This window comes from Mastigoproctus giganteus, chromosome 2 (genome assembly GCF_048544385.1).
Source record: "Mastigoproctus giganteus isolate SK-2022 chromosome 2, ASM4854438v1, whole genome shotgun sequence".
NCBI classification, from domain to species: Eukaryota; Metazoa; Arthropoda; class Arachnida; order Uropygi; family Thelyphonidae; genus Mastigoproctus; species Mastigoproctus giganteus.
In genome coordinates, this window is record NC_143576.1 from 263,543,395 (window position 1) to 263,556,627 (window position 13,233).

Genomic DNA, 13,233 nt, shown 5'->3' on the forward strand with positions numbered 1-13,233 from the left:
GAAGATGAAAATGATTAAGAAGTACGAAGCAGGACAAAGTTTGTCATCTATTGTACGGAATTAGGTCTCGTTGCTTCAACAGTGAATACTATTTTAAAGAACAGTGCGCGTATAAAAGAACATGTCAAAGGATCAACGCACTTAAGATCAACATTGATCACAAAACAGCGTTCAGGTGCCATATCGAAGATGGAACAGCTATTAATAATATGGATGGAAAACCAGATTCAGAAGCAAGTGCCCCTGAGTCCAATGGCCAATCAAGCAAAAGCAAGAAGTATTTATGACAATACTAAGGATAAGTATGATGAACCCAAAGCCAATTTTGTGGCAAGCAACAGGTGGTTTAATAGGTTCAAGCGTCGCGCTGGTTTCCAAAACATTAAAGTATGTGGTGAAGTTGCCAGTGCGAATTCTGCAGCTGTAGAGATATTTGTAATATGTTGGAAAAAATTATTGATGAAGGTGGCTATTCAACGCAGCAAATTTTTAATGTTGATGAGTGTGCTCTGTATTGGAAAAAAATGCCGGATTGAACATACATTGCCAAAGAGGAAAAGACAATGCCAGGTTTCAAGGCTTCAAAAGACAGGGCCACGCTCTTGCTTGGGGCTAATGCAGCGGGAGATTACAGATTAATACCACTGCTCGTGTACCATTCTGGAAATCCTCGTGCATTTAAGGGCATCAACAAAGCCACCCTACCTGTGCATTTCTGATCAAACCAGAGAGCATGGATAACAATATCTCTTTGAGGATTGGTTTATATATTGCTTCATTCCTGAGGTTAAAAAATATTGTAAAGACGACGACATTCCTTTCAAGGTTTTGCTTCTGGACATCCTATGCATCTAGATGATTTCAGTTCGAATGTAAGAGTCATATTTCTACCGCCAAACACAACTTCACTCATCCAACTTATGGATCAGGGTGTTATTTTGAATTTAAAAGCATACTATTTACTCACAATGTTTGCTCAGGCATCGTCTGCAGTAGATGGTGAGAAAATTTTACATTAAGAGACTTTTGGAAATCTTACAATATTTTCCATGCCATCTTAAACATTAATAAAGCCTCGGCGTAAATTACTAAAAGTTGTTTAAATGGTGCATGGAAGAAAATATGCCCAAGGCATGTCAAAGGCTTCGAAGGGTTTGAGAAAGATGAATTATATGAAGAGGTTACAAATAGGATTGTAAAGGTTGCAGAGCTACTTCAGTTGGAGGTTGTTGCTAAAGCCGTGGAGGAGTTAAATTGAGGAAGAAGAGAAGGAATTATCTAACGAAGAACTTATTGACTTGGCGGCAGTGATAGTGAGAGAAGGAAATGGTGACGAAGCTCAAGATGAACCAAATGAGGAGCCGAGACGCTTCATCACCAGAGAGATGGCAATGGCATTTCTTGAAATTGCATCGGCAATGGTGAGGTTTGAAAAGATGGATCCTGGTAGCGAATGATTCTTAAAAGTTAACACAGGGGTGAATGATATGCTTGCTTGCTACAAAGAAATCTACGATGAAAAGAAAAAACACAACCGTCCAGTCATCCATTAATATGTTCTTTTGTAAGGTTGAGTGGCCGAATCCTTCTAAATCTCCACAGCCCTCAACCTCTGCAGTGGCATACTTATCAGCTGAAGACATTGATTTTGGCAACGATGTTCGAGAGGTAAAATTTACTGACTGTCTCCTCCCTTTATTGCTTGTCTCCTCTCTTTTTTTGTAATTTTATAATTTTGAAAATTTTTTTTAAATTGCATGCTTTTGTAATGTTTCCTGCACATGAGATAAAAAATTGAATTAAATATAATAAATAATTCTATTTACATGTTCATCGAACGTTTCTTTTTTTGATTCAATCAACTCAGCGAGCAGAGTTGCGAGTGCTGCACAAGCATGGGGAAAATTCCTACTTACATAGAGTTCTGCAGAATGCAACCCTTACATTAATCGGGGAGTGGCTATATTTTAAAATGCATAATAAATGTATGTATATTCATGTCTTGCATAAAAGATAACGAAAAACTGGGCACAACCTTTACTTTTGCTTATCCTTTTCACGATCACCATAGCAGGTTCAGTCAAAAGCAGTTTATTTTATATATGTTACTAAAAAAATATGGAAATTATTAACTGTTTTAATTAAAATAATTGATGTTTCAAGTGAATAAATCCCAATCATACTAGAAAAAAAATGGGAGGAAAAGATTTATTTACCTCTCTAGTAACAAAGCATTCAATAGGATATGTTAGCATAATTGTAACAGTAAAAAGGAGCCTTGCTGCATTTGCTAAGTCATCATCCATGCAATAGTTTTCAAGGAGATCACCTATAAAATTAAAAACACTCATGTAAGCAGCAGCAGAAGTGTTATTGGCAAGTTATGCTAATTTATATTATAATACAGCAGAACCACAAAAATCCAGAACTTTTTGAATATTTCTCCAAAAGTAGTCAAGCACTGCACGTGCCAAATTTTTGTATTATTTCCATTATTAATTTCCAAACACCATTTTAAAAATTTTTTTTTTGTTTTATGTATTTTCTAGACATCATTTCATTGTTTATGTATTCAAAAATGTATAAAATCATTTGTTTTGAGAGATATTCAATACTAGTTCATTCACAGTTTACTAGTGAATTTACTAGTTTTTTAAGGTGACCCGACTGCTGAAATCTTCACACTATTTACAACGCATTAAAAAATATTGGATAAAAACAATACTCATATCAGAGGCAGCATGTGAACCTGCAACCTTTATTTCTTAGCCAAGTACATTTTTCACTGGACCAATAAAGAAGTACTGGTTAATATTTTGGCTTAATAATTAGGCTTCATTTTGTTTAATTATTTATTATTATAATTTGGCTTAAAAACATTTTGGCATTAAGCCAAAATTTTAACCAGTCTGTCATTCTGTGGAGATTATAGGAATCAGAACTACTGAATTATCTAATAAAAATAATGAATTAGTCAAATACTTAGGCTATATGAATAATCTTCAAAACTAGAATTTCAAAATTTTTTTTTTTGGAAAATCCAGAATGTCCCTAATTCTGGATTTTACAAGAATGCCAGATTTATGAGGTTCTGCTGTATGCATATTTTTCTTAAGGTGATCCCAACCACAAAAGGTATTACAATCTACAGAATTCCAATACTGTAGACTATAATACCTTTTGTAACATACTGTTGTTCTATGGAACAGAAGTGGAAGGGATAAATGAGGAAAAGAAAAAGTTGGTTTGTGAATTTGCACACACATTTTTAACACAAGTGTAGATTGTTGCTTACATTCTAAAACAAAGGAATTATTTAATCTTCTTCATCAGACAAAAACAGTTGATGAAATTCATCAGGAGTCCTGTTTGCAGGTTTACTTTTTTGAGTTCTCAAAAAGTAAACCTGATTGACTGCTAATTTCTTATAGCAAACTAGCTTCCACATTAGAGGCATTGCTTACAGAGAAACCAATCTGAAGTACAGTACTGCTACTGCATTACAGTGGTAATGGCACTGGTATTGGCTACGTTGTGCCTGTCAAGATTCCTCATCTAGTATAGGAGTCAGGTAGCAAGGTATGAAACTTTAAATTTTCATACCTTGCTACCTGACTCCTATACTAGTTGATGAAATTCATCAGGAGTCCTGTTTGCAGGTTTACTTTTTTGAGTTCTCAAAAAGTAAACCTGATTGACTGCTAATTTCTTATAGCAAACTAGCTTCCACATTAGAGGCATTGCTTACAGAGAAACCAATCTGAAGTACAGTACTGCTACTGCATTACAGTGGTAATGGCACTGGTATTGGCTACGTTGTGCCTGTCAAGATTCCTCATCTAGTATAGGAGTCAGGTAGCAAGGTATGAAACTTTAAATTGCATGCAAACTAATTATATGGATGAATATAAATGAATTCACTTGAGACAGATAAATAATACAGAGAAATAGGCATCACCTCCAAGGATATGTTTTATTGTCTCTGGTTCTTGTAGTTGTGAAAGAGAAGCAAATGAAGAAAACAAAGTCAGAGATTTAAATGGAATGAGCAAACATAAAAAAGTAAGGCTACCATCAACATTTAGTTTACTAAATATTGATGGTATCCTTACTTTTTATCAGCAATATTGAGTATTACAGCTCTGATTCATACTATCTAATCAGCAATATATATATAAGGGGAGATAAATTGAATAAGGATGGCCAGGAGAAATGTGTGAAAACTTGTTCTCAGCCAAAGAGTAATTGATTGTTAGAACAAACTTCTATCTGGGAATTTTTGAAATGGGAACCAAAAGTTTGAATAAATTTAACTATTGAGGAAGGTTCAAACAGTTGATTAGAGGAGGTGGGTAGCCATTTTTTTTCTGCCTGAGGCTGTATAAGCTTGCTTCCTCGCATCATTTGCCACTACTGATATTAATATCCTATCCTGTTGGTAATGAGGATAGTTCATCAACATTGGCTGGTGCCAATTTTTTGGCCAATGCAGCAAAAGATCAGGGCTTCCTTGCACTATATGTCTAATATTAATACATACAGTTTAATTGTGAGGGTGGTAACAACAATGAGTGCACTTTGGATGGATGATTGTTGCCTGTGAGTAAGAACAACTGAATGAGATGCATGTGGTTAATGCACATCTTGGCAAGGATAATTTCTTGCTGATTTATTTGGAAACTAATTTCCGAAATTGTGGTTTATGTTTGGGTTTCTTAAGACTGTCAGTTAATTGAGTTTGCCATAACAACATCTGTTGGGTTGCATATGCTGTGGTGCCTCTGTAGCCAGGTGGGAAGGAGTAGCAGTGCATAGCACACGCTTCTTGATTAGACCGGGGTTTGAGCCTGTCACCACCAAATACGGAGGATGCGGAAAGGTCAGGGAATGACCACCGCATATTCCCGGAGCAATATGGCCTTAGTTGCTAATGCTCCTAAAAACAACAAATAACAACAAGCATATGCTGTACGTACAATTGTTCTATAGTCAAGAAGTGGCATGGGATGTGCACCAGATTAGTTATCAGATTTTTGGCCTCATTATCAGCATATTCATTCCCTGCATTCCAGTACCGGAATCAAGAAAAAATTGGTGGTGCACTTCTTCTGAAGCTAAATTAGATAGGGAGCATATCAGTACTGTCCAATGATGAAAGCAAGCAAGTTTATTACAGCCATTAGCAAAAAAAAAAAAAAACTATCCATATCATCTGTTTATCCCCCTCTAATACTTTGTTTAGTCCTTACTTAAATTTAATAATGTCATCAGCATTTAGTCTCAAAATAAGCTGAAAAATAAATCTATTTTTTAAGGCATTAATTTCACCAAGGGAGTCTGCAAAAAATTTTATGAATGGGATTGGATATATGATATCCAATCCCATTCATAAAATATACTCTAGTGCTAATTTAATAGCAAGCAGTGTACAATACTAGAATGGTTCAGTTATACAGGGTATCTCAAAAATACACGGCATAACTTCAGGAATGAGTTCCTCATATGTAGACAATAAAAATATTTTATATCAACATAGTTCCGGAAATGCTTGGTTCCTGAGTTATTAACTGGAATGCTTTATCTCCCGCAGGTGATTTCCTTCATCACAAGGTACTGACAGAATCTGGTGGTTTTCCATTCCGACCATGTACTCAAATCAGGAGCAAGCGGATATGCACTTTATGTACAGTTTGGCGGACGGCAATGCTCTGGAGGCTCGTCGTTTGTACAATGAAAGGTTCCCAGAACGAAGATGTCCAGACAGGAAAACGTTTGAAGGTATCCATCGCCGCCTTTGTGAACAATGGGACCTTCACACCTTGTGCTGCCGACAGAGGACGACCAAGATCTACGACTCCTGAAGTAGAGGGGTGGACCAACTGCCTGGCCTCCATGCTCAACTGATTTAAACCCACTAGATTTCTTCTTGTGGGGCCATTTAAAGTTATTGGTGTATAAGACTATGGTAGCTGATGTGGAAACTCTCCGCAATCGAATTGTGGCAGGTTGAGACACAATACGAAACATGCCAGGAATTTGGCATTGCCTTCGCAAGTCCATGAGACATCGATGTGAGGCCTGTATTCAGGCAAAAGGTGGATATTTTGAACAATTACTATAAGGTGATGTGAACAGTTAAGTGTCATAGACAGACACTTAAAACCTTCAAAACTCGGAAAACAAGCATTTCCAGAATTATGCTGATATAAAATATTTTTGTCTACATATGAGGAACTCAGTCCTGAAGTTATGCCATGTATTTTTGAGACACCCTGTATAATCAAAGCCTCTCACAAACCATATAGCATAAACAATAAACAAAAGTAATGCCATGTTGTTATCTATGCCTACAGGTTTTAGTTTCCTTCTACATGAGAGAATACTATACTATATGGTACTTTCTTATGTAGAAGGAAACTATACAGCATTAGCATTAGTAGAGGCATACACTGCAAGAAAGCAAGCTTATGAAGCATCACCCAAAAAAAAAAAAAAAAAAAACCCTTCCATTTCACCCCTCCATTCGTTCCAAATGCCTGTCCAGCACAACCTGATTTATTAGGCTATCAACTTCCACAACAAAAGATGGAAGTCTGTTCCACCAATCAACTACCCGCTGGCTAAAGACAAATTTCTGCACACGTATTCTACAACTGTCTTTCCTCAATTTGAAACTGTGCCCCCTCAGGTTCTTAATCTGAGCAAGAGGAAGAATCCCATCAGCCTTCAGCTTGCTCAACCCATTCCAGGCCTTATACACCCCAATCAGATCACCTCGCAGATGCCTACTCTCCAGGTGCTGCAATTTGCAGAACTTAAACTTTTCTTGGTAAGCGCACTCCTTTCTTCCCCTCACCAATCTTGTTGCCCTTCTTTGTACTCTTTCTAGCAACTCTATATCCTTCCTAAAATCAGGCCTCCAGACGTGTACACAGTACTCTATGTGTAGCCTGACCTGTATAATGAGATAATCACTTCCCTGACCCTGCTAGCAAAATTCCTATATATCATTGAAAAGACTCCATGACCTGCCCTGGCAGCCTGTCTGCACTGCTCAGCAAACTTCATATTCAACTGGACAATTAACCCCAGGTCTTTTCCACTTTCTTGAGGAACTCAGTCCAGTCTAGTATCACACAGTCGGTACGTTTCTCTTGGGTTATTGCTACCCATATGCAATACTTTGCATCTGTCAATGTTAAACTTCACTTGTCACTTCTCAGCCCATTTGCCCAACTTATCTAGATCAAGTTGGAGTAGCAAACTGTCTTTACTGTCATTAACAACTCTGCCAGCCTTTGTTTCGTCTGCGAACTTGGTCATTAAACCTGATATACCTTCATCAATATCACTGATAAATATACAAAAACAATAGGCCCAACACCGAATTCTGGGGAACCCTACTAATAACATTTGTCCATGAAGAGCAGTGTCCATTGATTACCACTCTCTGTTGTCTCCCAACTCAACCATCCCTTTATCCATTGTAGCAACTTATCCTTAATGACATACCTCTCCAATTTGTACATCAGTTCCATGTGCAACAGCATCAAAAGCTTTCCTGAAATCCAAGTATATGATATCAAAATTATTTTTGGCATTCAGTCGTTTGTGACCACATTAAAGTATCCAATCAAATTGGTCAGATGAGACGTCCCTTTAACAAACCTATGCTGTGTCTTAACTCACCCCAGTCCATGGGGACTCCCCTGAGACCAAGGAAGATCTCATAATTATGGCTAAGGGTTTGCTTACTTCCTTTGCTGCCTCCTTTAATATAACTGGATAGTTCCCATCTACCCCAGATGCCTTTTTTATGTTTAACTTCAACAATTTCTCCTCCGCTTTGCTCTCAGTTATTACAAAATCACTTAGCTCCCTGTTAGAGTTTGATAAACTTTTGGCCCTCCACTCATTTAATAACTCATGTGTGAATGTAGATGCAAAATAATCATTCAGTTTATCAGCTACCTGAGCAGGATCATCAATAGTTAACCCATCTATGTTAAGTGGTCCTATCTGATTCATCCCTTTCCTTCTAAAGTTTACAATTATACACCTCAATCAGATCACCTCGCAGGTGCCTAGTCTCCAGATGCTGCAACTTGCAGAACTTAAGTCTTTCTTCATAAGCACAACCCACTTTGTTCCTCTCACCAATCTTGTTGCCCTTCTCTGTACTCGTTCTAGCAACTCAACATCCTTCCTAAAATGAGGCCTCCAGTCCTGAATAAAATACTCAAGGCGTGGCCTGACCATTGCCTTATACAGAGATAATCACCTCCTTGTCTCTACTAGCGAAATTCCTATATATATCATTGACAAAACTTCATGACCTGCTCTGGCAGCCCGTGTGCACTGCTGAGAGAACTTCATATCTGACTGCACAATTACACCGTCTTTTTAATTCTCCACCTCCCTGAGTGTAGTATCACAGAGTTGTTACGTTTCTCTTGGGTTATTGCTACCCATATGCAGTATTTTCCATTTGTCAATTTTAAACTTCAATTGCCACTTCTCAGCTCATCTGCCTAACTTTTCTAGATCATGTTGCAGTAGCATACTGTCTTTAGTGTCATTAACAACCCTGCCAATTTTGTATCATCTGCAAATTTGACATACATAGTTTCATCGATATCACTGATAAATAGGCCTAGAACGGAACTCTGGGGTGAAATGAGAAGGGACTTCGATAATAACATTAGTCCACATGAGCAGTGTCCATTGATTACAGAGAGTGGTAATCAATGGACACTGCTCTCCTGAGAGACTCCACTAATAACTCCACTAATAACTTCAGAAGCCTAGGTTTTGAGAACAATGGAGAAATACCATCAGGACGTGGAGCTTTCTTAGCATCAAGATTTGTCAAAATCCTTCTGACATCCTTTTGATAGAAGACCACAGGAGGCACTGAATGGAGCATGTTGGGAATGGTAGGAGGTGTTTTACCAATATCATTAATACATGAGTTGGAAGAAAAATGGGATGCTAGCAGGTCAGCTTTATTCTTGGCTGAAGTGATAAAAGAACCATCTGGTTTTGACAGAGGTGAGAGCAGAGAGGGGCAAAAGTTGCGGCCAATAGCTTTGGCAAGAGACCAGAATGCTCGGCTACCATTAGGGCAAGAAGCAAGTTTTCTACTCTTAGCCTGTTCAAAATCTAGTTTGGACTGATTAAAAACTGTTTTACAATTGTTGCGAACTTTGGTGTAGGCAAAAAATGAAACTGAAGAATTGGAAACAAGCCAATTACGATATGCAACATTCTTCTCTTGAACAGCCTTAGCACATTTATTGGAAAACCAATGTTTAGATAAAGGATTCCATTCCTGCAAGAATAATTTCACTGCCATGATCTGAGCAAACGTTGACATCAGAAGTCTTGAAACAGTAATCTGACCAAGGAAAAGAAGAAAAGAAATCTTGCAGGTCATCCCATTTTGCATTCTTGTAATGCCTAACAACACAAGGTTGGGAACAGCCATGAGATAAAGGCTCCATTGGAGAAGAGACAATCACCAAGTTGTGATCTGAGGTGCCTAAAAGACCACTCACTGCCACCATGTTCTTAGAAGGGTTGTTTGTGAGAAAAAGATCAAGCGTGTTGGCTGTATTATTATTATTATTATTGTTGTTAATATTAGCCATGTGGTGCAAGGAAGCTTGAGGCTTATGCTGCACCAGCCAAAAAAAAAAAAATTCTGAATTTCTCTGTGTGTGAGAGAGAGAGAGAGGGGGGGGGGGGGTAGAAGGGACTCACCAAGAAAGAGAAGAATGATGATATCCAGCTCAGGACCCTGGGTGTGCCAAGCCCATACTAACCAGATGTGAGCCCCTCGGGTATGGTTAGGATTGTCCGGCATTCTTGTAGGCACATGAACAATCTGTGCAAGGTCATTAGTACAGTCAGTCCTCGTATAACACGTGTTTACACTACACGAATTCGATCATACATGATTTATAAATAGGGGAACGATATCTTATATAACACGAACCAAATTCGCTTATGCACAATTCGCCTTTGTGTTTACAAGAAATGGCAGTCGAACGCAGAATCACTCCAACTGAACGCAACACGATAGGAATGAAGAGAAGATTCTGAAAATGTATTTGTTTTTTATATCAGTGAAGGGGAAACATTTCACCATAATAACGTAAAAACCAACACAATTCCAGCTATCGGTATAATCGCAAATGAAATTAGATCGAGTTTACTACCAGTTTATAAGATTCCACTAGCAGAAACGCAACTGGAAATTGTTTTTATTGTTTTATGGTAGTAACCCCTAGAAATATGCTTTAGTAAAATGTGAGGTGTTAATAGTGTATCTCTGTGTATCAAGCGTGCCTCCTCGTTTTGTAATTGTGCTTTATTCCCTAAAAATGAGTAAAATACTAAAAGGTGTGAAAAGGAAGCGTCCTGGTGAAGACACTGCAGATTCAGAGAGAAAAAGAAAAGCAATACCGATAAACAGAGGCGGACTGGGTCAAAAATGCTTACCCGGGAAAATTTATAGTGGCCTCATACTATGGTTTATGGCCAAAATCACACCGGCCACCGGGGTTTCCCACAGTAAGGCTTATGGCTAGTCCGCCTCTGTCGATAGAGAAAAAATATGAAATTGTGAAACGCTTTGAGAAAAATGAAAGACCGTGTGATATTGCACATGCTACAGGCCTAAATGAGGCAACGCCAACAATTAGAAAGAATGTAGAGAAAATAAAAACAACTTTCATAGCAGGAACAACTCAAAGTGTAATTAAAATCCATTAGATTAAGACACAAAGAATTGGAAGAGATGGAACGGCTGTAATCTGTTTGGATAGAAAATCAAACAAAAAACAAGTTTGCTTACGATAGAAGCAAAGGCATTAGCAATATTTTATTACGTAATAAAATACTTACTTATTTTATTACGATTATTTATTGTATTTGGTAATGTTTTGGTTAAAATGTGTGTTCAATCTTGGGTGGTCGGCACCTAACCCTATTTTTCCCATAGAGCCTGTTGTTAATATTGCACGATTTTGCATTGCACGAGGGTTTCTAGGAACACAACTATCATGCTATACGAGGACTGACTGTAATTGCAAAAGCCTCAGCATCTTGACCTGCTGGGTCGGTGTGACTAGAAAACGGAAGCCAGCTGGAGTTGTGAACATTAAAATCACCAAGGAAAATTACCTCACTGTTAGGAAAGTTGGACTGGAGAAAGTCAAGTTGCAAAGAGAGAAAGTCAACAAGCAACAAGTGATTAGTGGAATCGGGAGAACGGTTGAGACAACAGATCAATTATACAGAATGAAGTAGAGAGATTTTAAGCCAGAGAAGATCGAAAAGAGGAGATTCTAAATTACCAAGTCTCTGACAGAGAATATCAGAATGGACATATGCACAAGTACCACCTTTGAGGCAAAAGGAATCATATAGCGAATAATATGGGCAACTGAGATGAGCAGTGGTTGAATCAACCGATAACTGAGATTCTGTCAGAAAAAGTACATGGGGTTTGGCAGACTGCAAGTGGAAATGGACATCGTTGAGATTAGAATTGAAACCACGTATATTTGAGAAATGAACTATGAAGTGTTTGGGAGGTGTAGATATTTTCACAGATAAGCTTACTCTATTAGTTTGACAATCCATGGTGTATTCAATAGTAAGAAAAAGTGGGGGAACGTGCTGTATGAAGTAATGAAATTTTTGGATATGGCGTACACATGGTAAGAATATACCCAGATCATTAACATAACGTGGCCTTGACAATGCCCCCCACATACACACTACTCGGACTCTCTCCAGTCACTAACTGGCAGAGTAGAGGTAGCAAGATTATACACTAGCTGATCTGGAAGCCTACTAAAGAGTTACCAATAGGTTCGGTCCGGTGTACTAACTAGCAGCCGGCCTGTGAACACCACTTTAGAGCTCTACTCTTGAAATGTAAGGAAGATTGGATCTCGCCATCATGTCCATCATAACCTCAAAAGTCATCAGTCATACTGCATGATGGAAGAGATGGGGAAGGGTTGACCGGAACTTAGTTCTGGAGACTAAACATGGGTTCCACCACTTCAAGCCTCCAATAAGCAAAGTGGTGGTATTGCACCAGTTGATGAGAGTCATCTACCAACTAGTATTGCCTGGTAACACAGAGAGGCGGCATTCCTCCATGTGGTGTGGGCACCACACCTTGACCCCTGCTTTCATTGGTTCACACCTGGGTGATCACCCACAGTGTGTGTTTGTGCATGGGGGGTTATACCCAGGGTTACTAACAGTCCCACCACTGTGAAGTGCAAGCTGAGGATTTGTGTGTCACAGAACGTCTGGACTTTGCCAAAATTGGGTCCACTTGACTTGAGTGTCACCCGAATAACAGTTCCATCAGCGTTTTAGACTCCCATGTAGCAAGTACAGCTTGTCTGGCATATCTGAGAAAATGTCTGTGACAACCTTAAGGAACTAAACAAACTAAACTAGACAAACATTTGGAATGAATGGATCAGTGAAATGGGAATGGGTTTTTTTTTGGCTGATGCTGTATAAGGTTGATTTCTTGCATCATGTGTCTCTCCTAATAATGCTAATGTGAGTAGAGACATTACAGCATATTTGTAGTTCAGTGGCTAGGTCACCTTCTAGTTGTTATGATCAAATATGGATTGCAGAAAAAAGGCAAACATATGTCTAGAGTCTCCTTTATAGAACAAAAAAGTTCTTAACAGATGTTATAGTAAAGCTTTCTAAACCTTTTTAAATCCAGATACATGTTATGCACATGGGAGAAATAATTCAACAAAGATCCATTATCTTCCTTATCTTTACGCTAATGATAAATGTGATTGTCCGTAACTTCTATTGCTTCAGACCAAATACAAGTGTGTGTGTGTGTGTGTGTGTGTGTGTGTGTGTGTGTGTGTGTGTGTGTGTGTGTGAGAGAGAGAGAGGTGAGGAGGTGTGCAGTGCTAAGCATTAGCTTACAAATATCATCTGAAATTGACAACATAAATTATAAGATTTCAAAAAGAATGTGTCAAGAGCTCACTGACTATCCAGTATGAAGCACATGAAAAAATAAATGTAACTTTTTACGGCATTAATCAATAATTGTATCATAATCAATCAATCACATAAATATACACGGTGAAAGGAAATCAGAGTGAACACAATGCTGATATGATGTAAAAATTTAATGAATACCCTTTGGGACATGATGCAACACCTTGG

The 13,233-nt window shown here is 38.3% G+C and overlaps 1 protein-coding gene across 1 annotated transcript in view; it reads right to left on the bottom strand.

Moving 5' to 3' along the window:
• LOC150090448 (putative sodium-coupled neutral amino acid transporter 11) overlaps positions 1-13,233 on the bottom strand; it is a 191,664-nt gene that overhangs the window by 18,124 nt on the left and 160,307 nt on the right. Inside the window, exon 11 of the mRNA XM_090369136.1 lies at positions 2,217-2,329. Within this exon, the coding sequence (XP_090225262.1) occupies positions 2,217-2,329 (113 nt within the window). The remainder of the gene's footprint in view (positions 1-2,216; positions 2,330-13,233) is intronic.